At 32.8% G+C, this 26,032-nt stretch overlaps 3 protein-coding genes across 6 annotated transcripts; all 3 read right to left on the reverse strand.

Annotated features, from left to right (window-relative positions):
* Window positions 1–242: 242 nt before the first annotated feature.
* LOC7457356 (mitogen-activated protein kinase homolog MMK2) lies at window positions 243–4,811 on the reverse strand. Of its 2 annotated transcripts, none has more exons than XM_002302563.4 (6): window positions 4,513–4,811; window positions 3,880–4,009; window positions 3,147–3,284; window positions 2,106–2,438; window positions 1,333–1,516; window positions 243–902 (listed from the first exon to the last, which is right to left on the reverse strand). In XM_002302563.4, the coding sequence occupies exons 1-6, from the start codon at window positions 4,677–4,679 to the stop codon at window positions 736–738; spliced, it is 1,119 nt and encodes a 372-aa protein (XP_002302599.1). In that variant the 5' UTR covers window positions 4,680–4,811; the 3' UTR covers window positions 243–735. The 2 variants fall into 2 exon arrangements, with proteins under 2 accessions (XP_002302599.1, XP_024450205.1); XM_024594437.2 differs by having other exon boundaries at window positions 3,880–4,037; window positions 4,513–4,677.
* A 7,592-nt stretch (window positions 4,812–12,403) lies between these two features.
* Window positions 12,404–14,750, reverse strand: LOC7497217 (protein BPS1, chloroplastic). 2 transcript variants are annotated; one of them, XM_002302564.4, is made up of 3 exons: window positions 14,574–14,750; window positions 14,253–14,311; window positions 12,404–13,638 (listed from the first exon to the last, which is right to left on the reverse strand). In XM_002302564.4, exon 3 carries the CDS (start codon window positions 13,624–13,626, stop codon window positions 12,571–12,573), a length of 1,056 nt encoding a protein of 351 aa, XP_002302600.2. In that variant the 5' UTR covers window positions 13,627–13,638; window positions 14,253–14,311; window positions 14,574–14,750; the 3' UTR covers window positions 12,404–12,570. The 2 variants fall into 2 exon arrangements, with proteins under 2 accessions (XP_002302600.2, XP_024451215.1); XM_024595447.2 differs by lacking the exon at window positions 14,253–14,311.
* Window positions 14,751–15,915: 1,165 nt separating this feature from the next.
* On the reverse strand, window positions 15,916–23,263 carry LOC7497218 (CAAX prenyl protease 1 homolog). 2 transcript variants are annotated; one of them, XM_002302565.4, is made up of 14 exons: window positions 23,095–23,263; window positions 22,182–22,329; window positions 21,977–22,061; window positions 21,803–21,898; window positions 20,954–21,019; window positions 20,658–20,756; window positions 20,318–20,431; window positions 20,108–20,218; window positions 19,475–19,537; window positions 17,780–17,872; window positions 17,215–17,328; window positions 16,995–17,066; window positions 16,856–16,921; window positions 15,916–16,358 (listed from the first exon to the last, which is right to left on the reverse strand). In XM_002302565.4, the coding sequence occupies exons 1-14, from the start codon at window positions 23,123–23,125 to the stop codon at window positions 16,242–16,244; spliced, it is 1,275 nt and encodes a 424-aa protein (XP_002302601.1). In that variant the 5' UTR covers window positions 23,126–23,263; the 3' UTR covers window positions 15,916–16,241. The 2 variants fall into 2 exon arrangements, with proteins under 2 accessions (XP_002302601.1, XP_024449908.1); XM_024594140.2 differs by lacking the exons at window positions 20,108–20,218; window positions 20,318–20,431.
* Window positions 23,264–26,032: the final 2,769 nt, after the last annotated feature.

Below are 26,032 nucleotides of genomic sequence, written 5' to 3' on the forward strand. Positions count from 1 at the left end.
CAGTGTCCCATATAATCAACATAACCTTTGCCATGGTTCATGTTCCAGATGATAACACAATCTTCGTTCGTACCAGCAAGGGTCTGGAATTCTCTCCTCAACTACTGCAGCTGGCTGTTGAAAGATAAAAAGCCTATGAGATCTCTATAACAACAGTCAAGCCAAACACCAGCACCCATGTCCCAACATCTAAAGTCCAAATCACCATAAAGCATAACCATCTCACAATAACCCGCACAACAGTACCAGAAATAATATCTACAGATTTCATCTCTTCCAGGTCCACAATGAGAAACATGTTATTACCTAGCAATTCTTCACATTCAAAATCAACATTCAGAAACTGGAAAAAAAAACAGGGACCATCGAGCGTCCTCAAAACCATGAAGAGTTCACTCCATGACCAATAGAGTTCACTAGAGAACTCCTCATAAAGCTTAAGTGGCCCATGGCACGGGCCAAGGAAGAACCTACAACAACTAAAGATGGAATCTTTATGGAGATTCTGCTCAGCAAACTTTAGAATTACACTGCTTGTCCTCCATCTTACACTTTTTGATGTTGTAAAAAATCTGAAGTATCAGTTCATTGAAACCTACAGAAAATTCTATGCATCCAGTAAGTTTCTTATCTCTTCTTCTCTCAGAGAATCTGGTGGATATGTTATATTGTTGTCCATTGTAACCATGGGATAGCTTCCCAAATGTATACAACAACAAGTCAATCATATAATTCTCAAGGACCTGGATTGAAGTTTACAGATTCCATCCAGATGAGTTCCTTGATGTTTTCTTCAGTAAAAGATGGTTGCTCAAAATCAAAGAGGAAAGGCCTTGGGCAGACAGGCTCCTCGTTGATGTCATGAAGAGGTGCCAAGTATGGATGGCACAATGCCTCATCAACTGCAAAGAGAAAAGGTCAAATGTAATCACTGCCCAAATAAAAGCTTCATTGATCAGAAAATAAACTCAATTTTAATCAATTTGATATAATTTCCAATTGTTGGGACATACCATATTTTACTATACTACTACCAAGATATGCAATTTCACTTTATCGAATAATCGCCATTATCTCAAATATTATTTGGTGAATGCACTTACTTCCAGGTCAAATGCATAGCCAAGCTTACAGGAAAAGGTCCCATAAAGATAAAGCAACATGACACTATATCCGTATTAATTATTATTTTGATGCACTATCAATGCTACATATGACCCTGAATGTTCAACTGTACTCTATGTTTTTTTTATAGTCATCAATTTAAAAAAAATGTTCCCACAATGTCACAAACTAGTCCTTGAAATCACTATCATGCCTGCCTCATTTTACCTGTAATACGCCTATTTGGATCAAAGACCAGCATTTTCTCCAACAAATCAGCAGCACCAGCAGAAATATTAGGAAATCTAGCAGCAAAATTTTGCCTTGGGTATTGTGGAAGCTGCCTGACATATCTTCGTGCATTCTCACTTCGCAGGAAACCAAGACAGGAGTCATCAGGTGAACCTATGAGCTATTCAAAGATAAATGCACAAGGTGTTAAGCTCATAGTTGTGCCATGCACAACCAGCAAAAAAACAAAACAAATAAGAATGTGATGATAAAACAGGATAGAAGTGGAGATGCATCACTATCACATAAATGAAAAGGAAATAAAGAGAGGAGGGAATTTCTGATTCCTAATCACATCTCTTTGTTGCACTGTTGTTCCTAAGATATCATCATTACCAGGGACAAATTAAAAATTTCAACCCCCCCAAGTTTGAAATTTTTTTTAAAAGGTTCTTCTAAATAGACCCCTCAAAATAATAACTTTACGAACCTGCTCCCGGATGTGACATCCTAGATTAATCCATGATCATTACACAGTTACCAGATTGAGACTTAACAATAATGCAATTCCTGCCATTTGGACACAAGGGAGAGAAAAAAAGGCCAAAGGGTGCATAAATTATAATTATCAATGGCCACTAACAATCACATATAAGTGAATGAAAAGAGTTAGAGCCTCAGTCCTCAAACAATGAGCAAATACTTTGATAGAGAAAACACAGCAAGAATACTCCAGAACACGGCTGATGGACAATTGCAAAATGACATACCTCTGTAACAAGCCTCAGCTGATGAACATAGTCTTTCCCAGGAAATAAAGGTTGCCGAGTCAAGATTTCACCAAGTATACAACCCACTGACCATATATCAATTGCTGCAGTGTACTCGGAACAATTGAGGAGTAATTCTGGTGCCCGGTACCATCGAGTGACCACATACTCGGTCATGAAATCCGTTTCAGATGTTGTCCTTGCAAGTCCAAAGTCGCCAATTTTAAGGTCACAATTAGCATTCAAGAACAAATTGCTGGGTTTTAGATCACGATGCAAGACATTTGCGGAATGTACATATTTAAGCCCTCTTAGCAATTGATAGAGAAAATACTGCAAAGCAACAATTTAGATATCAATTAAAATCAAGCACCTAACACGGTATTTGTTAATTTATGCTATTCTTGCTCATAAAACAATGATAATTCCAACTATAGCATTCGTTAGAGAAAGCATTTTATTCATTAGCAGTCTCTTGGGCTGTGGCATGTGGCCATGGCTTGTCTCTCTTTTGTAAATTTGCCCCCTTGTGATAAAAAAGAGAGATAAAAAGGGGTGATTAACATGATGGGGTGATCTGTTGGGATTTGAGAAAAAAGGGGGCGAGGTAGAAAGAGCAGTGAAGCCCACTGATAACTGTGAATTATTAGAGACATGATACCATTAAATTACAAATGACAAGGTAGCCAACTAATAAACCTATTGGCTCAACAAAGACAAACAGATAATGAAAGTCATCATGCTATGCTTGTGATTTAGTTGAAAATATAGCATTTATTTATAGCTAAATGAGGAAGAATAGCTTATGCTGCTTATCATGACTAGTCAAACCATTTTGTCACAATTTCAACCAGTAAAGCTTGAGATTTGCAGCAAGTTAAAAGCTACAGTCAAAGATCACAATATTCTAGAGGATGGTAAAAAATAAGTAAAAATCAAATAAGCAACCACAAGAACAATAATGTCTTAGATAACCCGCTTGCTATGAGTATAGATTACTTATAGCAGAGACAAAACCCAAGAAGAATTAATGGAGCTAACCCGACAATGATCATCTGTCAATTGTTGGTTGGAGCGTATTATTTGATGAAGATCTGTATCCATTAATTCATAAACAATGTAGACATCATTGAAGTTTTCTGTCTGGGGAGGCCGAATGATGTCTTTGATAGCAATAACCTGAGGAGCGGGGAATGAGTAGTAAGATCATAATTATAACAAAACACCATAGAAACAATAAATACACAAGTTCTACAATAAAACATCAGCAAGCACTCATGATGTATAGGCTCCGATGCCATGCAATTAGAGTGTGTTGACAAACCAGTCTCAAATGTGGATGATGAAAAGTCAAATAGAACTTAAAAACTTAAGTAACATGATAAACCGGTCAATCCTGAGCTGCCAAAGAACATATCTACATGACGCAGTTGATTACAATAGAAAATTGTGAATCAAATGAATCCAAAGTAATATACTGTAGCCAATCTAGCAATTGACTTTTGAATCACCAAGATCGTCACGCTCTATGAAAGCAGAGCTTAAGTTCAATTTAACTAGGAATCACCCAATTGATGATAATAATAAAGTAAACAAAGGTCAGGTTTACAAAAATTCCACCCCTAAAAAGAAAACTATGATTGCAACAGATTTCAGGTTCTTGGTAGAATTATAACTGACCTGAGCAACAACTTGAATTGATCTATGAAATCATGAAACAATAACTTGAGTTGAGCTCGGAAATCATGAGAATAACAAGGGAATTCAAACTTACATTTTCATGATCCATGTGGCGAAGAAGCTTAATCTCTCGTAAAGTCCTCTTAGCATCGATTCTGTTGTCAAATGCATTACCAATCTTCTTAATGGCAACCTCTTCACGTGTCTCGGCATTCACAGCAGCACTGAAGGAAATAAAAAAACCACATCTTCCTTCACATAGATGATTACAGACAGAAATTAAGTCACACACAACGAAATCACAAAATACATTCACACTTCACCAGAAATAGCAGTTCTTAGAACTCCAACAACTAATAAAAAAGATTTACTTCTCTTGCAATAAATATTCCATAGCTCAAAAATTAAGAAATTCTTTAGCACCAGCTTTTCACGGTTTACACCAAGTAAATAAAAGCAAACTAGTATCTTCTGGAATCTTGCAAAAGAGCACTCATTTTTAAGAAAGATCAAGATCAAGATTTTATTCTTGAAATTTCACTTTGGAGAAAATCTTAATACAATCCAACACGGCATTAAAACCAGGCTACGAAAAACGAATAATAAAAAATTCATAACTTAACCTAAAACTAAAAGAACTGAAATCGAAAACTATAAAGTAACGAAAACCTACAGTTGAAACTTAACAACAGAGGAAAAGTAGTTTACAAATAAGAATCAGACGTACCAAACAATACCATAAGCGCCACGGCCAACAGGGCGAATAGGAGGGACGTACTTCATAGAAACTTCAAAGAGGTTACCGTACACGTTATACTGTACATAGCGTCCACCATGAGTAGGTATGCCTTTGATGTTAGGGTCACCACCTGAGCTTGACTCTAAGCTGGACATTTTTCAGTAGCAGCAACTAGTAAGGATCCGATTACAAGCTAGAGAGAGAGAGAGGTAATTAAGCAGTCCGTCCAGTACTAAAGTTGTTGATGAAGTAGAAAGCAGAGGGGAGGGGAGGAAGGGCTAATATTTGGGGCGGGCGTGTCGGTAGGCAGGTGTAAAGTTTTGTCGTTTTGACATTTCTTTTGATTTGCGCGTGGGAGTTTTTCTTTTTATTAATTAATTTATTTATTACTACTGTTACCATATATCTAGTATATTATAGGATTCAACCATATTTTTAAAGAAATTTAAATTTTTTATTTTTAAATTAATTTTTTATATTATTTTTTATTATTTTGATATGTTGGTATAAAAAAATAAAAAATATTTTATTTTAATATATTTTAAAAAAAAAATTAAAAAATTTTTATTATATTTTTAAACAGGTCATAAAATTTATTTATTTTTTTCCCAGCAATTTTTTTTAAAATTTGATAAAAAAACTTGCTTTATATTTTATTTATATATATATATATATATATATATATTTGGATTGCTTTTTATATACTAATATTAAAAATAAATATTTTAAAAAATATATTATTTTAATAAATAAATAAAAAACATTTGAACGTCTTTGAACCGTTTATGTGTAGGGTGAACCTTTGAACAGGTAAAGCTTTGCCCTCGTGCCTCGAGAATTGCTGACCTTTTTTATATTGTTTTTATGTTGGGTCTGTTTAGTAAAGAAAACTGTTTTTTTTGTTAATTAAAGAATGGTTAGGTTAGGTCCGGTGACAAGCCTTTTTGAATAGTAGCAGCAATTTTTTAAAAAAATATTTTTTATTTTTAAAATTTTATTTTTAACATAGATATATTAAAATATTTGAAAACAACAAAAAAATATTTTAAGCAAATAAATAAATAAATAAAATTTAATTTAAAAAAAAAATTAAAACACAAAAATAAATAACCTCGACATCTTTAATCATGATAATTTAATTATTCTAATACAAACTCTAGACTTTGAATGGTATGCCTTGCCTACTATTTTGATAAGTAGTTATTGTCATACATTAAGGATACCTTTATTTTTTAGGTAGAAACGTGTTTTATAAAATTTAAATTTTTTTTTGCTTGAAAATTAATTATTTTAGTATTTTTGAATGTTTTGAAGTAGTTGTGTGAAAAATAATTTTAAAAAAAATCATTTTAAAAAATTATTATTATTATAATTTCAAATACTACCTACTTATTAAAAGGATGTGTAGTTGAAAATTGAAGAAATGATGGGTAGCAAATTGATTTCATTTCAAAATCAGGGGTCCTATAGCCAGAGCAAGCGGACCCAATTTTTAAAACAATGTCTTTTATCCCAAACTTTTCAAGCTGGGAAGGCTGGAAGAGAAGATCCATAAAATCATTCCTTTCTTCGACGTACAAGAGAACACCTCAGCAAGATCATGATGATGGGTGTGGCTATGGTTCTCTACTCCCTCCATTTTCATTCAAACGAGCACTCAGCTGGATACTTTAGTCTTTAAATATCGTATTGCTTTTGTGAGAATTTCAAGAATTCAAGTATCCTTCTCCTCCTCGAACATCGCATTTCCATTTATTTTTAATATTAACATGTTAAAATTATTTAAAAAAATTAATTTTTTTTAAAAAGTAATTTTTAAAATAAACTCCACTTAAAATACAGGGCAAACACCTTTTTAAACTAACTTTTAACTTGCTAAAAAATTCACAAGACAACAGTAAGATTAAGGTCCCATTTGTTTTGTGGTGTAAACGTGTGTTTTTTTAAAAAATATTACTTTAAGTTATTGTTTTAGTGTATTAATATTAAAAATAAATTTTAAAAAATAAAAAATATATTATCTTAATATATTTTTAAGCAAAACATATTTTAAAAAAAAATTATTATTACAATATTAAACACTAGCGAAGCCCATGTTTAGCATTGTGATTGAACCATTACTTTTTAAATTTTTTTTGTTTTAAATTTTTTTAATATTTCTTTATTGTTTTGATACGTTGTAAAAAACAAATTTTAAAAAATAAAAAATATATATTTTAATTTATTTATATATAAAAAAAACATTTCAAAACACAAAACAAAACAACCTCCTCCAAGGAGGACGACACCTTAAGGCTCCAAGTCAAAGTCTACCTTATTTGCCACCAACCGGAAAATCCATCATTTTCTCCGTTTCCTTGGACATTTTATTAAGTGTACTTAACGTGTTCGTCTTTGTTGGTTTTATTATATTCAACTAAAATATCCTTTTGACTTTTCTTTTCTTTCTCTTTGCTACTTTTTTCCCTTTCCCCTTTCCCTGCACTCTCCATGAACTTCTCATCTCCTTTCCCCTCTTTCTTCATACTCTCTCTCTTCGTGTCTTATATTGTTTTTTTATTCGATAACAAGGATATATTGTCTGGATTCTATGCTCAATGGTGTTGGAACCAAACAGGGTGATTCCTTCCTATTCTACTAGTCAGAATCTGCTACAACGTCGTCATCGTGTGATCATGCCTGTAACAAACTTTAAGCCCTGAAGGGAGAACTGAAAAAAAAAATTATTTTCGTTTGAGCAATATAGCTGACAATGACGATAAGCAAGAAGCGCTTGGTGGTTTCATTTTCCCCTGCTATCTTCACGAGAACAACACGTGTAGTAAATTGAAAAAAAAAAGTTGAAAAAAAACAAAAAATAAATATGCCAACTTTTTGAATTTATTTTTTTAATTCTAATTATAAATCAAAAGTCAGCACTATTTGTGTCAATAAATATAAAAAACAAAGTGTCAGCGCGTCTATTCAACTCATCTAGCTGCAGGTCGAGTAATTTTTTTTCCAACACAAAAGAATTAACGTGTAGGTATTATTAATGTTTTTATTACATCAAGTAAAAAATATAATTGTGAATCACAAAGTTGACGCTTACATATAATAAAAATTATATGTATTAATAAAAATATATAAGATTTCAAGCTAATTTTTAACATAACTGAAAAAATAAACAATGTTACAATTGCTAAAGTGAAACATTATTTCCCCGGTCTTTATAGAATAAATTTCCAAAAACAGAAGAGTAGAGGAAAAAAATACAAAAGAATACAAAAATAAACAAAAAGAATAGTATAAATAAACCAAGTTTAAGGAATAAAAAAATAATATTTTTCAAAAAAAGATGCAAAGAAAAAAAAAGAACAAACTAAAAAATTAAAATCATGAATTCGGCATGCAGTTTATAATGTTTTTTAAAAAATATATCAAATGTGCAGGCTGATCTAATGTGTTTTTTTACATGAAAAATTAAAAGTGTCATTTGAAAAGTCTATGTAATCATCTAACTAAATAAATCGATAATAATTTATGTAAATGATAAAAAAAAAATTGTTAACAATAACCAAGAAAGAAACTGTAAAGATGAGATATTTATCCGATTATATTTACTAAAATTTTTTATTTAAATAAATAAAAATAAATCCACCATAAAAAACTTATGGCTTAAACAATAAATACAAACAAAAATGATTGAATAAACCCACATGGTAAAAATATTACGAAAGGCCAAACACACCAGAAAAATATAAGGAATGGAAACATATAAAAAAAGGATAAAAAAAACCCTCGAGTGAAGCCGGCAACCAATCTTGGTAAATAAATCAAACACATGACCTAGAACATGAAATTGAAATAACCCCACAAATAACAAAGCGTAAAAAATATTAGCAAAAAAAATATTTGAAAAAATGCTTTAAAAATGATCAAAGTCGACTCAAGCTAATTTTTCAGATCTATGACCCAAGCCATGAGACGATCCCATCAAAGGCAAATCTGAAAAAACAAAGAAGCGAAATTCTTAACTAAACAAATATTGAGGGATGAAATTGAGGGAAAAAAATCAATAATAAAAAAAACAATGCAAGGCTAAACAAATAGCATTTAAAAGAATTATGACTAAATTCAACATAAAAAACAATTGAAATTAAATGTCAAGGGAAAATTTAAATGAAATTAAATGTTTAAAGATGAAATTGAAAAAAAAAATCAATTAATTAAAAAATAACAATTAAAAGAATTAGGCACCAAACTTGACATAAAAATTCCATGAAATGAAATGCCCAATAATAGAATTGAAGAAAAACAAACAAATCAAGAAAAAAATTGAAAAAAATAGCAATTAAAAGAACGATGACTAGATTTAATAAAAAAAACTGACAAAATCAAACAACTAGGGATGAAATAAAAAATAAAATCCAGTTAGAAACAATCAATGTAAATAAAAAAATTACAATTAAAAAAAGAAAGAATGAATCAAAAGAAAAGAAAAATTAAAGGGCTGACATAATTTTTTGCATGGTCACTACACAATCCGAGTAAAAAAAAGAAAAAAACAGTCAATTAGCGTCAAACTAAATTTTACTATCATACACGCCCCTCTTAAAAAAGAAGAGGATGCTGAGATACATCAAATGATATTATGGAAATTTGATTTCAACCATTGTTATCAATCGTATGCATCGCTTGAAAACGACATAGCAGCTGACACGTGTTAATAGTTTTTTTTTATGTACAAAATTAAAAATGCCCCTATGACTAAAAAAAATAATAATAACAGAAAAAAAAACATTTATAAAAAAACTGACGTGATCCTTGGCAAGTGGGGTAGTAGCTCAGCCGATCGAGCGTCATACCCCCCAACTCTCTGGTCCAACGAAGGCAACGGGGGACCTTTCAACCCTTTCATTCAAGTTGCTCTAACTAATTACCAAGTTAATTAATTATCTTGGAATCACTGGAGGGGTTTCGTTCAAAGAGCACCACAAGTACAGAAATCAATTTGGAATGAGTCGTCGTGAATCTTCCCTGACATTTATTTCTTCCTTGAGAGAATGGACATGCCCTTCTTCTGTCCACATAAAATTATATTAAAAAAAACAAACAAAAATATCTCTAAAACTAAATAACAATAACAAAAAAAAAATTATTAGAAAATAACAATTAATTCCTTAAAACCAAGACTAATAAATTTAATACTTAATTAAATCAATTATTCATGACAAAATTAAAATTATCTTACAGCTCCCCTAGACAAAAGGTTCTAATTACTTACTTTTTATAGATAATACAGTAATTATATTATTATTAAAAAAATAAAAAGATAATATTACTCCAAACAAATCAAGAATGATAAATTCAACGTATACAAAGATCTTTCTACCCCTAATTAAAGCTTAAAGAATAAAGAGTAAAATAATAATTTCATTATATTTCTACATTCAATTTAATATTTTACTTAATTTTATGTTAACTGACACATAAAGTATATTTTTATTTAGCTAAAAAACTATGAAAAAAAATAAATTATATTGACTTCAATCAAATTCTTTTTTGTGTAGACTTCAGTGATATTCTTTGAAATTTCATGACAATTATATTGACTGGTCATATCTGCAAAACTTTATTGGCGAGTGCTAGTGCATTTAATAGATTCAACAAGTTTTATAAATCAACTTAATGCAACTGTGCTGTGCTGTAGATGTTATATTTTAATATTTTTTTAAAATAATTTGTTTTATATTAATATATCAAAATAATTTTAAAATATATAAAAAAATAATTTTAAATAAAAAAATTAAATCTTGAATAACAACCGCACGAAAAAGACAACATAAAACCAACCACCTATGTGTGGATTTCTTAAATGATCGAGCTGCTAATTTACCTAAAGGGCCCTGCTCAACCCCCCACCTTCCATGGATCACCAAGAGCACGTTTTATGACACGTGCCTTTGAATGGGTCACCAAATCTCAACCATTAAACAAGTCACAATTTTAAATACAATTTTGATCACTTTAATAAGCCATTCCCTTTTTAGGAGAGTAAATAATCCATAAAACCGAATTATTTCACGAGATAAATTTATATATTAATCTTAAATATGAAATAAAAAAATGGAACAAAATTTCTTTTTAAAATTTTCATCTTTTTTCCCCTTCAAGGATCAACATTCTGGCCCTATTGCGTTCCCAATTTAAAATGGTTTTCGCTTTGAAATTCACCATTCGTTGCTCAAAGATAAAAAATTTACTATTCAAATAGCCAATTTTTAGCCTCTGTTTTCCTCTTAATAAATTACTAGTAGAGATAAAACAAAAGTAGTAAATCGAAACACAAAATAGAAAAAGAATAAAAGCCCAGAACAAGATAATGTTTGTTTTTATAGCCCAACCTAATTATTATTTTTTTTAAAAAGTATCAAATTAATATTTTTTAAAAATATTTTTAATTGGTTTTGATGTATTAATATGAAAAATTAAAAAAAAGTATTTTAATTAAAAAAGTATTTTTATAAAAATATACTGCATATTTTTATATTTCTAACCATATGCTGTGCTCGTTGCTTTAGGGATTCTACAAAAAAGATTAATACCTATCAATGGAATCAAGGGAAGCTTCTTTGCTTTGCAAAGCATTCCCAGATTGTCCAGCTGCTTCCGGCAGAAACTTCCTATCTAGCTACAGCCAGAGCGCTAATTCATTCAACTGCTAAGAAGCATATAATAAAAATGTTCCCGAACTCCTCTCTCGCTGGTCGAGCTGCTACGTTTCTTGTCAGTCCCTATTCTTTCTGGCTCAGGAACTTCTATTTTGAATCTGAGTTTCTTCATGTAAGCTATTCCATGCGATATCTTTAACAAAGACATAAGGATTTGATAATTGATAGAGCTGTTGAAATTTTTTTTCCTCGTAGGATGCGATATCTTCACTCGTCTCCCTCTGGTCGAGTTGCTACGCTACTTAGCAATCAGTATCCACCTGACTCCATTCATTCTAGCTCAGCAACTTCTATTTTGAATTGAATTTTTTTCTTTTCCCATTCCATGCAAGCTATTCCATGTGATGTCTTTAACAAAGGTACAGGGATTTGATAATCGATAGAGCTAATGAATCTTTTCTTCCCTTGTAGGAAAAAGAAAGAAAGAAAAAAGAATTTCTATTTTTTTTTTAATTCAATTATGGAATTCTAACCATTGAAATAATACATCTTATCCAAAGTTCATGAAACGATGTTGATTCGTTCCAAACATGTTCCATAGTCACGAATTGGCACCCCCATAGAAATGATGCAAAAGCACACATGAAGTCAATATTAGTTGGATCTGGTATGCCAACAACTCTAGGTCAATTGAACACAAACACATTCAGGAACTTTTGGGCACACAACCGCTAAAGTGAAGGTTTCAAGTCTCCAAGCCGGCAAGGAGAGAACCGATTGGGTTGGTGTTCAGTCTACAAGGTGAGATTGAATATCAGGGGGGACGTTAACTAGGAATAACTTCATCCCTGAACAAAAACAGAATTGAGAAGGCGACACTCCCTCCCGCATCTCTAGTTAAGGAACATATAATTTTATGTGCAGTGAGAGTAATATATTCATACTTTGGAAAGAAATAACAGACCCGATTGAATTTCACACACAGTCGTTATGGTAACTACACAGTAAACCTCAGCTTCTTCAGCTTTCAAGCACAGCACAGGAAAAAAGCCCTGATGATACGCATCCTCCATGAGACCAATTAAGCATCAATGTCCTATCACAAACGACTCGAAGAATATCTGGGAAAAAAAAACCTAAGCTTTATAATATCAAAGAAAGCAGCATGCTATCAAAGTCTCCCTGGCTACACTGAAAAATGGGACAGGAAGTTGGGTTAAACATAATGAGTGAAATAGTGCAAAGCATTTTCATGTATTACTGACATTATATCATACAACATCCTTGTACAAACCAGTATGAAAGCACAACGTACTTCACACTTGACAATACTACTGAGGGAACATCTCATACCAAAACTATACATTCGAATAGCAAGCTTCACCATAACCATCTATCTTACAAACTGTTCCCCATTGCTCCCTGGGAATGGGTCAGCAACAGTATCAGACACTCTCAAGTTACAAAGCAAAGCATCACGCCCACTTAAAACTATTTTGAAAAAGCCATCTACTACCTTAGTAAGAAAATCTAGCCCTTGGGAAAGTTTTTCTGCTCTCCTCCCCAAATCTGAAAAAGAATTACTGAATGCTTCAGCTTCAATAGGCCTCGTACCATCTTGGATCATGGGATATAAATTCTTCACAGCAGTATCAACTTCATCTAATTCTTTCAAGGCAGTAAATTTCCTTTGAGAAAATATATCTCTAATTCCTCCATTTACATTAGTTTGCAAATCAGAAAAAGCTTGCACCCACATTGTTGTGTTGGCAACATCCAAATCTAACAGATTCTTTGAATTACCTGAAAACACAGTAGCTAAGACACTACATACAAACACTGTATGTATCTTAACTCCATACATAGCTTGCATCAACACCTTTCCTTTGGCTGAGTTCTTAACCTTTGGCAGACTCAGTGAATCCACAAGACCATCCAGGATGGATTTACAGTTTTCCAGTCTAGGGTTCTTTGAGCCAATGTGCTGTCTCCAGCTATCTATAGAAGAACGTGCCCGCACAAGCTTCTCTGAAGTGTTGGACTCCAAATTATGCAGGGCACATTGAAGCATGAGATGACCTTGGTTCAGGCGCAAGAGCTCAGAACTAAAAGCAACACAAATATCAAGCAATTTCACACTGATGTCCAAGTACACATCTATCCACTTCTCATCCCAGTCAGTCACAGGGAGATCAAGTTCGGTGGTGAGGGTTTTTATGTCAGTATGAGTCTCACAGAGTGACTCCATTGCCAATTTCATCCATGCCAAGCTAAGAACATCATACTTGTCTTTAGGATTAAGTTTCCGCAACCTTGCTGCCAAAGCATCCTCAAAAGCATTTAATAGAGAAAGAAGTCTTGGGGACAGTTGAGAACCCTTTGAAGATAGCATCCTGAAAGGATTTCCGAATGGGAAGAAAGGGCGGTGTGGCTCTTGTGGTCGACTCATTTCAACAATTTACTTCAAGAAGTTTGGAAAAATCAAAATCATTATTCTTATTGCACACAACAACAAAAGAAAATTAAACATCACCAGAATAACAAACTGAAAACACAAAAATCAGCCAAAACCACGCCAAACACAAGACATAGATCAATAGAAAGCAATTAGAAACCACACTCAACAAGACAAATGGCAAAACTCATCATCACAGGAGCTTCTTAAAAAAATGAAACAACTCAACAAGAGAGCAGGAGGCTGAACCAAATATCTAACAACGGTCTTTCTTTTTACCTCCGGGTCCTTCCTCAGAGAAAATGATGTAAAACTCTAACCAGAGACCCATAAAAAAAAATTCAATGCCCATTGACCTAAAAAACCTACATGGCATACAGATCTTAAAAAAAAATGGCTAGATAAAATAAAAACTACACAAAAAAAAGTTATGCATATCCTTATTGGCCACTCTTCATCTTTTCAAAATCAGTAACATCACATCGACAAAAAAAAGGCGCTAAATAAGTGCTTATTCTCTCTTTATCTCATTCAAAAAATAGTTTCAGGTTTAAATCAATTAAATTAAAGGAAAAAAAAAGAAAAAAAAGAAAGTAAATGTCAGCCAGGAATTTTCTTACCAGATAGCATCTAAAGCTTCGATCTATGGGTCTCCCATTTCAATTCATGCCTTCTATTCCTAAAATTAGAACACGACAAGACAAGCAGATTATTTTGTACCATCAAGGAGTACAAAATTAATAACTTGACCTTAGCAGCAGATCCTTAGATCAAAGTAACCATCAAGCCAAACTGAGACTCAAAAATCCCTATAAAAACTGAAACCCTAACCCTAATCGTTTTTAACAAAAAAAAAAGTACTGGTATAAGATCTAGAAAAGAGAAACCAAAACAGAGAAGACTGATTGCATGAAATAAAATAGTGAAAGGAGAAATTGTACCTGAAGGGGTTCTAGCAAAAGATGGGAAATTTCAGAGAAAAAGCTTCCAAGGGCGCTGCTTCGTCGAAAGTTTCCGGTTTAATCAATGGCAGGTAGATGAGGTCTTTGTTTTGCAGCTGAAGATGGGCAAAAGTGAGGAGATCAGATGTTGTACGTGGAAGGAAGTGAGTGGAGAAATGTGGTAACGGATAGATATATTCTTTGATTTTTTATTCTTTCGTTGAATTTTATTTTGTGAGGAAATGAACGGTCAGAGAAAAAGCAAGGAAAGTCAAGCTTGATTTTATTTAATGCATTTGATCCAACGGACAGAATCCTTCCTTCTTAGCACACGGAATTGCCCTATCCGGACCTCATTTGCCGACCAAAATATTATATTATATTTGGAGTTGTCTTTTTCTTATTTTATTTTAATATGGGACAAAGGATGCAAGAAAAATATTTATTTGTGGTCCCCAGTGGAAAAGGCTCGGCCCAGGTTCAAATGGCTAATGGCTAAGTTGTAGGAGTCGGCTAAAAAATACGGGTGCGATGCTCCTCTCCTCTCTTTACAGACCAGGCCTCCTTTACTTTTGACTCTTGAGAAAACTACTAGATTTGTGGCCTGTGGTTAACCGCAGGCCGGAAAAAAAATACTAAAAACTAATAATTAAGATTTTGAGGTATTGGTTTAATAGGCAATTTAAATAATATAAATAAAAGGAATACAATGACAATAAAAAAAATTAACAATAGAAAATTTGTAAAATATCCTGACTTGAGCATATCCAAATTACTAAATAATTCAAAGCTAACTAAAAAAAATAATTTTTTTTTAAAAAAACCAGTTAAAAATGACCAATTACGTTGCAATTTTTGACAACACAAGGCACGAACTCAATTTTAAGATGGAAGATAATCACAGGCATACCTGCAAGCACCCTCAACACAGATTCAAACAATGATGATGGTTTTTTTTTATAAAAAAAAATCAGTTTTTTTTAGTTAACAAGGTAAATTAAAAATATTGATGAAATCATATAGTTTTAAAAAAATTAAAAAAATAAAACAAATTTATAAATTTTATGATATCGAGATTATGAAATGCAACAACTTTAAATATTATGATTGTAAATTGTGATAAATCTTGTAATTTTATATAACTTATTGGGTCAGGCAAAAAAGTTGAAAAAATTACAACTTAATTTCAAGATTTGTCACAATTTACAATCACGATAAATTTTACGTAACTTATTTGCCACAACTTAATTTCTTGAGATTTTCATGGTTGTTTCGTGCCCAATGACAGAAGCGCTTTTCTTAAAACAATTCACGGCTCATTGCATTTAAAAGAAGAAGAAGCTGACTCAAAATTAGTAAGCATGTCATATCAGACTCAAAACTCATGAATCAACAGGTTCCGTGATCATTAGCTCATGCAAACATGATATATAACTAAAATTCCACTGTTTCCTGTTGCTTTTCTCCTGTCCCTTTCCTTCTATTCCCCTCTTCTCTGACCTGAGAAATGTGTTCTGACATGAGAAGGTGTGCTTGAACTATTAAGTGTTAAGCTCCAACAAAACTCATATAAGGTAATATTACAACTGCTGACTGACTATTCCAGCATTCTGTCAGTTGCAATGAAATGAATTAAATCCTCAGGTAGCCATCCACAGATTGCCCTTGTTAGTCAGCCTTCTTATCTGCTTCATCAATTGCTGCCAGTCTTTCAACAAGAGGAGGATGGGAATAGTGATATGCTGAGTACCAAGGATCTGTATTCATAGATGACAAATTTTCTTCCTGAAAAGAATTGACACATTGTTCAGTCTCTGTACATTTCCACCAATTCATTCTATCTATCTATCTATCTGCTAATAATCCCATTAAAAGCCAGGCATTAATAAGGCCTCATCTCTTGCTAAAAGCTTACACTATCATTATGGCTGATATGTGGAAAAACATGTCATTCTAATCATGCAGGCACACAATGAACTAATGAAATATTAACAACCAGGATAAAAGAGGACCCACAGTAACAAGAGCGGATTAAATCCAAATTCTGTATTAGAAAATAACATATTATCAACCAGAACTAAAACTTTCAGTGTTGCTGGCAGACCAACAGTCATCCAAAATGTGCTCTGTATAGTGGAAAAAACGGATTTGAAAAGAATACTCTGGCAATGTAGTACTTAGATCCCATAAACATCTGAATGCAAGAAATATGCAGGACTCCATGTCCACCACGGTTTGTCTGTTATAAGGGTACAGTAAAAAAGTAAAGTTCAATAGTTAACCTGTAGTTTCACAAGACCAGCCCGAAGAGCAGAGCCATAACCAAGCTTTTTTGCAAAAGCATCAGCCTACATTAAACAATTACATTAAGTGAGATCAAGACTTTGAGATACACACAAATGGAGGAGGGGGAGAGAGTACCTGAAATTCAAAAGCTCGACTCACTAGATTAAGACCAAAGCTTACAAGGTGTTGGAGAGGTATTACTGTATGCTGCAAATATGAAGCAAGCGACATAAACCCAACAGATTGTGACAAAAGCCAAAAATTTATATGGCATACAACTGCACCTCGCCCAGGAAAAAAAAAACACATGCATTTCCATTCCGCCATACAGTAATTGTTTTCATATCAGCAATACCTGAAATATGATAAGTCCAATGAGCACTGGCTGTGTATCAAACCCAAAACTTCGAAAGAGATCAGTTGAGTTCCTCACAAGAGTGTATCCTCCAAATTGTAAAAAAGTAAGAATCTGCAGAACATAAGAGTATACAACAACAAAAATAAATCATACACCAGTTAAAAAAGCTTGCAGATAAAGTCAAAGGACATCTAAAGGAGGATGGTTGGAAAATCCTCACACAAAACACCAAACTCCAATACCGAATACAAATTGAGATTCAGCAATATGTTTTAGAATTTTAGCATGTCTTAAATTTCTCACGTGCTTCAATCCAAGATTTGTTAGCACTATTTTCTCATCAGGCTTATGAACAAATCCTCTGTGGTTTGAATCTCAAATCAAAGGATTTAGAGTCTCAAAAGTGCAAGAGCATCCATGTCCAATTTTTCACCGAGCCTTTTCTCAATGATAGAATTCAGACAAATGCCTTTCGGATGGTATAAATGGTATTCAATGAGAATTTTGTGCACATATAGGAGCAAATTAAAAATCAATAAGCAAGAAAACAATTACTGCATACCTGCACAGCAATAAATGAGTACATTGTATGATTGAGTTTCCAGTGCCCCAGTTCATGGGCAATAACAGCTACAATTTCCTCATCATTTTTGCACTGCAAAGAATCAGAGAATCATATAGGTGTAAAGATACTTTCACGGCATAAGGAAAACCAAAGCCACATTTCAACCATAAATTCTAGATGAGGGCACAAACTAAATGGTTCAGCACAAAGTTGCCCAGACTTCCAGGAAGAGTAGGAGATTAAGAAACTGGTATATAGATTGCAAAATTAACCTAGTCCTTACATAAATCACAAAGAACATGCTTCTTGTGATGAATGATATGTCCACCAAACAGGTCCTCCCTGGATGAACAGCTACTGTGTGCTTGTTAAACAACACAATAATCTGTTTTTCTAGGACTACATGGATGTTGGTATTAATTTTTTTAAACAGGAAAAGAGCCACACCCACACACCTCCTCAGAACTACAGAAAAGTAAAATCCAAGACAAGCACCATGATTTTATCTATTTGAATTTGCCAGGGAGATGTATAAGATCTGAAAAGGCTCTAAATTGAGGCAGGACCACCAAAAATGACCACAGTCAGCAGACCACACCCGTTAGGTTCATAATCTGGCCAATTACAAGAAATTTCCAGTATTTCACTTCCCAGAAATAGAAAAATCCAACCTTTCATTCTTAGGTTTTGAGTTGATAATTTTGGAAGAAAAGTATCAGATAAGAGTTAAAAAAATTAGTTTAAGATCTGATCAAATCCAGACCTCAAGATCAGGAATTTAGAACTTCCAAAGATTGGTTTCAGTGGAGAAGGCTCGTTAAGAGATTAGATGAAACTGAGATCATGAAAGAAACGTAGCAAATGAGGAAGATGGGAAACCTGAAACCAGACTAAAATTCACCAGATCACTCACTATATAAGCTCATAGGCAAAACATGTGAGGAAAGAATGTATGGCATGCAATTTAGCATTGCATCCCAACACATGCAAGAAACTAAGGCTGAATATTTTTGTTCCCTTCCACCAAAAATAAAATGTTACAGGGCCATACATAGCCTATCTGGGAGGATATTTCCTAGAAAAATTATTCATAATTAAGTAACTAAAGGGGGTTCTTTTGAGGAGACACAAATGAGGAAGTCATCTAAGGAGGCAGCTTCCAAGTTGCTAAGCAGTAAAACACGAACAGATATGATATCCTTTTAGGGACCATTTGTCCAATCACCAAGAGGCTACTGATTCAGCAGCTTGACCAGAAACCACCAACTGGCATCTTAATGTTCAAACTTCTAGTATGTTGGACAAAGTTACATCAGAACCCTTATCCCTAAAACACAACGCTGTTTCTTCATGCTGTCATGTGAACCCGGCAATTACATTGACCAAATATCCATTCATTTTCATCATCCTGTATGTTTTTTAACTTCCAAGAAGGCAACCAACAACATGATTGAATTTAACAATTGTACTTGGTGCATAATACAATTAGGATAGTGTTAGCATTTCTAATAAAATGCTATTGTGATAATGAAACACCAGAGATGCCTATATTTCACAGATCTTGCTTCGAACTAAAGAAAGTTAACAAAATAAAATGGACATAGGAAAAATATATAAAGTCTTCATGAGAATGAACTCCAAGTGCGATAAAAGGTTAATATAGACAGAATCCAGAAAGAAAGGTCTCCTCACCTGCTGAATCAATGTGTCATAAAGGACAATACGCTTGTTCTTAAAGAATCCATACATATAGGCCTGCACATTGTTGATAGAATATGAATTTGATCCACAGCAGACTAGGAAAGCACATTGCCAAACACAATCTTATTATGACAGTACAGATTACTTGACAATAAAGAAAGCACCTGCAACCATGTATGATATCAACACTACAAGAAACAAGAGTCGACTACATACCATGCATCTATCTAATGCATTTTCTCTTCAACCTACAAAAACAATTACTCTTCAAGGTGGACAGGCAAACGCATGTTAACCCCCCCCCCCCCCACACACACACACACACAAACAAAAAAGACAGCAGATAGCCATGAACTTTCAATGCAAGCTCCCCTGCAATTCTGCTCTGAGTGTATACCAATACCATTAGATTACATTCACCTTAAAGAAAGGTGAATAGTTTGGCCAAGAAAAATCGATCATTCTTTTCATTAGAAAAACATAAATAGGGAGGAGAAGCATTAGTTTACTTCAAGTTGGAGAAACAGCAGGGATAAGAGCAAAAACAAAGCATTGTATACCGGAAGAAAAGGTTGCAGGTAATGCTAAGAAACCCCAACAAATATACTAAAGTAAGAATCTCACATTGCTATGGCTTGACCTTGTGGATCCATCTACAACAAACAACTTCTTTAAAGGAAACTTGAGAGAGAAAGCAAGTTTCTCGATTTTCTCCCTGAGCTCTCCTTCTGGAAGCTATTTGTCATAGCATGAGCAGGGGTAAGAACAGATTAATAATCAAGCAAGACATAGGCCTGAATGATTTTCACAGGGTAAGAAATTTCAAATACTCACAGGGGTAAACTTGTTGAAAAGTGGGGCTATTAAAACTGGGTAGAGTGTCATCATCACAAGAGAAAGCACAAACATGAATGCCCATAGATAAATGGCCAGGTAAGGGCCTCCTTTCTGCAACCACGCAAGTGAAAACTCAACATAGTGAGAGAAGACTTGAGCATTCAGGAAAGCAGATAATGGAGGTGTAACTTGCAAGAGCAATTTTAGAATAAAGGCTATCAATTATTCCAAAACAACATGATTATTCAAGAATGAAAATGACCAACTGCTGTAAACAGACAGCAGTTGAATGCCGCAATTAACCGGCCACTTTATCAACATTGGCAGATGAACATACCTGTACTATTAAAATAATTGCTGAAACAATTGGTGGACCAAGTAGAATGGAAAGGCAAATTCCCTTGAATAGGTCTCTAAAGAACAGCCATGTTGTTTGCTGTTAAGCAGATGGAAAATAAGTCAGAATCCTACAGGAGATGAGATATAAAATGGATAGGAATTCAAACAACTATAAGTTCTATACCAGTGCATGTACAAGTTAAAAAATTAAAAAAAGATCCACCAACACAGAATTAATACTCTAATAATTAGCGAGATGAGTAAAAATAACTGGTTATGAGAGTGAATACAAACCTTATTGAAACCATGGCGGGCCTCAATCACAAAAGTTGAATAGAGAGAGAATGGCAAATCTGTAATCTGCATGAACATATTTCAAAACAATCAATCAAATAATATCAGTTGAGGAACTTAAAAACATGTACTTGTAACATGCATTTGCTTCCAAGGGTACTGCAACCACAGTACTCCAAACAATTGGAACGAATGTTATAATTACCAGCAAAGATGGAAAAACACTGCATTTTTTGCTTAAGAAAATTAATCATATAATTACTGTTTAATTAATTCTATAAGCAAACCAAATTACAATATCCATGCAAACAAAAGGTGAGGCGATATGCATGATAAATAAGATACTTATTCTAGACTTTAAAGAACACCCTTTTGAAGAGGTAAAAAACTCAAATATTCTAAACCAAATATTGTTTGTATTAGGAAAATCATGTTGTGCCCATATTCTATTACATCAAAATTATTAGCCCTGTCTATGAACAGCATCATCAACCAGGGAGTCAGTATTATAGAGCTTAGCAAGATTCCATCAGCTCACCTCTATCAAGAAGTAGATTTGAAAGCCATTGATGTTAATGTGCACACTCTGAGCCCATATACCACAACTATTACATAAAATAAATCAACCTCACCTGTCTATGTTCTTGCTTAATAATCTTAAAAATAGCTGTAAACATTATGTGCTCATTTCACATGTGAAAAGCAACACCTAACTAATTGTGCATGAAAAAAAGAAAAGTAAAAGGAAACTGAAATCACAGAGCATCAGTCTAAACTGTTCCACAAAAGACAGGCAGCATAAATATGGTAGTTATTATCAACTACCGTAATTAGAAATCATGTGCATACCTGTGACCATATCATAACACCAGCCAAAAAAGCAAGGGTGTTGAATATTTCATTCTCCTCATCGAGACCAACCAACACCAGAAAGCTTCCAGATTTCTGCAGTTACAGAGAGAATTATATGGTGACAATACAACCACGGAGATGTCTCCACTAACACTGCAACAAAGCACCAACCTTCCAAAACCAAGGCAATATCGCATAGAACAAAATTGCGGAGTCCAAAAGTATAGTAACAAATTCATGAACAAAATTGAAGTAGCTGAAAGTTAAGAGATGCAAAGAAGAAAACATTAGTGAGAATCAAAGAGAACATAAACCAAGAATCAGATGAAGAAAAGCTAAAAGAATCAATGCCAGCTAGTTGTAGGAAACAACAAACCTTTTATCAAGACTATAAGCTCGAGATTTTTCAAACTTCTCTTGACTGATTACTCCTTCCAGAGTTTTTGGGAGAGATGGCAGTTTCAAAGCAGCATGTTGTCGCAAATCCAAATACGTTTCAAAGAAATACATGAGTATCATAAAACCTGGAAAATCAGGACAAACCATGCAGCAGTTAGAATCTCCATAACATAAAACATCCAAATGTCATAGAAGGTTTGAAGAAAGAGTAACAAATAAGCATCGAATTACAACTAATATGAATGGCATGGGCCTCAATTGCCTCTAACTGTCACATTCTCGGCTGATAAATATCAAAGATACTAACAGCAAAGGCGGATGTGAAAGTTCTTAATCAGTTTTGACAGCAGACCACAGCTTCACATATGGTGCATTCTCAATCATTTAGCCCTAAAATGGGTAGCACTACTTCAAATTTCTTGCTCCTTCTTTACCCTTAATTTGGTATCCCTAAAAAAACTCCGAAAATTCAAATATCGAAAGTCGTCTGTAACTTCAGGTTCCCAGAAATGAAAACCCCCCTAAAAGGTCTCCTTTTTCTTTTTGTTGACCTATGAGGGGGGAAAACACAGAAACTTTCACCCTTTAAACCTAAAATTATTCTGTTTCGCTAATAAAACGGAGACTTTTCTCCATAAATAAACCCCGGTTATCATAAAAACAAAAATCCCAAACATCCGCAATAAAACCTTTAATAGGTATCGGCGTCACACATATGTATAACAAACAGATTAAAATAAAATGAAGAAATGAATAAGAATGTAAGGCATGTAAAACCCTAATCGAAGGCAATCGCAAAATAATTGAAAATTTTGAAGAGAACAAACGAAGCGTTGAAAGAAAAAGAAGCAAGAATGTATTTAAGTTGAGGGGGGGGGGGGGGGACAAACCAACTACAGCTTCCATGTAAGGAAACGCCATGGTGGAGAGGAATCTGAGAGTAGCAGAGGGTGAGAACCAAAATGGAGAGGTTTTTGCTTTGCTTTCTTAAAGTGATGGTCATGTTTTTATTTTGGTATAAATTATCAAATTAGCTATCCGGTCGACCCGGATGTTTTTGTTTGGACTCCGATTGACCGGAATTTACATTTATATCGGCCCGTGGCTATGGCAAGAGTCAAGAGAGCCCTGTTTTGCTTTGAGTGTCACGTGCTGCGTGAAAGTTTCACATGGCAAGTTTATCACAAAAATTATTATTGTTTAGCTACTCTCACGAAACCTGTATTAGAATTCAAAGTCATTTTAGAATTGGTTTTTATATTCTCATTTCAAATAATTTTTTAAATGTTCTTGTATTTATTTATTATTATAAAAATTAATTAATAAAAAAAAATTCAGTTAACAATAAAATTTACTTGATTTTTAGATTTTTTTTTCTTATTTAAAAGAAAAATACTGAATAATCTAAAAAAATCTTATTAATTATTAATTATATTAAGCCTAGTCTTCAGCTTTTTTATTGTTGTATATTCTATTTTAAATCTTTTTTTTTAATTTCATCACTTATAATTTAATTTAATTTGGTTTTTATATCAATTTTGATATTTATTTTTGTAATTGTTATTTTTTTTTCTCTTATATTTTTCTTGATTTAATTTTTTTATCTATAAGATTTGATTTTTATTTTTTTATTTTTATTTTTTTATTTAAAATAATTTACGAAATTAATTTTTTTCAATTTTATTTTTTTAACTTTTTATCTATCGTCTCCATTCTTTTTTATTATTATTATTTTATTTAAAATAATTTATAAAATTATATTTTTTAATTTTTTTATCTCATTCTAACTTTTTATTTATCAAACTTGTTTCTTATTTTTTTAATAAATTTTTATTAGTGAAGTGATTAATGAATGTCAATAACATATTAACTACAAATAGACTTTGATTAAGGAAAAAAGACAATTAATTATATAAAATATGGTGTGGGTTTGCAATTTTAATTAGAAAATATGTCGCAACTCGCATAAAAATGTGTGGCTAAAAATGTGTGGCTGCAGTAAAAATCTTTCATTAAAAGTATAAAAAGTTTATGTGAGTACTCGTTAACTAATACTCCAAAATATATGGGGAAATTACTATAACTTTCTCTATATGTTTTTTTTCTTGTTTTTTTTATTTTTTTTTCATTCCCCGCGTGTTTATTTTTTCTTTTTCTTTTTTCCAAAAATATCTTTTTCTTTTTTTCATTTTTTTTGTTTTTGTGTTTTTTTTAAAATTATCTTTGTCGATTTTATTTTTTTTACTACTGAACTGATTGAAAATTTAGCTTTATAGTTTTTTTTTTTGAAACATTGTCGCTTGCTATAGTGTTTTTCTATATGATTTTTGTTTTGCTACAGTGTTTTTTCACATGTTTTCTTCTAAAATTATCTTTATTGAATTTATTTTTTTAATATTGAGATGATTAAGAATTTAGCTTTGTAGTTTTTTTCTTTAAAACATTGTGAATTGCTATAGTGTTTTTCCACATGGTTTTTATGTTTTTTTTTTATGATTTTTTTCAAAATTATTTTTGTCGATTTTATTTTTTTAATATTGAGCTGGTTGAGAATTACAACTGTAACTTTCCTCACAAAACATTGTGGATTGCTATAGTGTTTTCTTACATGAGTCTTTTTTTTCTTTTCTTTTTTTATGATTTTTGTTTTTTATATGATATTTTTCAAAATTATCTTTGTTGCTTCTATTTTTTTAATATTAAGCTGATTGAGAATTTAACTTTTTATTTTTTTCTTTAAAACACTGTGAATTGCTATAGTCATTACCCACATGGTTATTTTTGTTATGATTTTTTAAAAGAAATTATCTTTGTCAATTTTGTTTTTTAATATTGAGCTGGTTAATAATTACAACTGTATATTTCCTCACAAAACACTATAGATTGCTATAGTATTTTCCTACATAATTTTTTTTCCTTGTATTTTTTTTTATATTTTTTTTCTAAAATTATCTTTATAGTTTTTTTTAAAAAAAACTTTATAAATTACAATATTCTTTTGTTATATAATTTTTTATATATTTTTTTTATAAATTCACGATAATACACATACATATCACAAACCGGCGGCAGCACGTGAGCATGGGTTCTAGTTGTAACTCCAAAAAGTGTAGTGCGTGCAAACTGAACACCCGTGTAGTGAAAAAGGAGAGGAGGCAGAAGACGTGTAAGAGAGAAAATTTGATCGCTTGGGCCTTGGCTTAAATGGCGTGGAAGGGTGGCCAGAAACAGCGTGGAGTGACCAAATTGTTTGGGCTGAGCCCAAACAGCATGAGGGTATTTTTTTTTTAATGAAAATCTATGCAACATCACTTCTTAATACTTTTATCCTAATTTACTGATTTGCTGTTATTAATACACAAAAATCGTTTTAAACGAGATTTTAACGACGTTTTCCGTGTTTTTACTGTTGAATTAAAATTAAATCCAAAAGTTTGTCATTCTCGTGAACGTGTGGTGGTGGGCAACTGGCAATGAGCGAAAGAAGTTTGAAAGCACATGCATTTCGCAGAGTTTTAGACTCGAGAACACGATCTTGGCTGAGCCACGACCAAACTCCGTGCCATGACCGGACACTGAGCATGTCACCGAATTTGATATCGGAAATACCGAATCACTCTTCGATCCCAATGTCACTGAATTCGATAAAGGAAATACCGAATCACTCTTCGATCCCATGTTATAGCTTTTCAAAGGCATAGAGAAGCTGAGGCGCCCGTGAACAATTTTGTTGGATATGCCTGTCCCTAGAAGGAAGATGAGTTGCAATCCAGAGACACGGAGATGGAGCTTTCAAACCAACCGAGTGGACAAATAAAACCGGACGAC

Source organism: Populus trichocarpa, chromosome 2 (assembly GCF_000002775.5).
Source record: "Populus trichocarpa isolate Nisqually-1 chromosome 2, P.trichocarpa_v4.1, whole genome shotgun sequence".
Taxonomy (NCBI): Eukaryota; Viridiplantae; Streptophyta; class Magnoliopsida; order Malpighiales; family Salicaceae; genus Populus; species Populus trichocarpa.

What these genes read in the sequence shown, in the direction of transcription:
- LOC7457356 (XM_002302563.4), bottom strand. Translation starts at nt 4,679, where the DNA reads ATGTCCAGCTTAGAGTCAAGCTCAGGTGGTGACCCTAACATCAAAGGC. An exon ending in GGCGCTTATGGTATTGTTTG is followed by an intron (nt 4,010 to 4,512) that starts GTACGTCTGATT and finishes TATTTCCTTCAG; the next exon opens with TGCTGCTGTGAATGCCGAGA. An exon ending in GCCACATGGATCATGAAAAT is followed by an intron (nt 3,285 to 3,879) that starts GTAAGTTTGAAT and finishes CCCGCTCCTCAG; the next exon opens with GTTATTGCTATCAAAGACAT.
- LOC7497217 (XM_024595447.2), bottom strand. Translation starts at nt 13,626, where the DNA reads ATGAGTCGACCACAAGAGCCACACCGCCCTTTCTTCCCATTCGGAAAT.
- LOC7497218 (XM_002302565.4), bottom strand. Translation starts at nt 23,125, where the DNA reads ATGGCGTTTCCTTACATGGAAGCTGTAGTTG. An exon ending in CAATTATTTTAATAGTACAG is followed by an intron (nt 20,432 to 20,657) that starts GTATGTTCATCT and finishes GCGTGGTTGCAG; the next exon opens with AAAGGAGGCCCTTACCTGGC. An exon ending in CTGGTCTTGTGAAACTACAG is followed by an intron (nt 16,359 to 16,855) that starts GTTAACTATTGA and finishes AATTCTTTTCAG; the next exon opens with GAAGAAAATTTGTCATCTAT.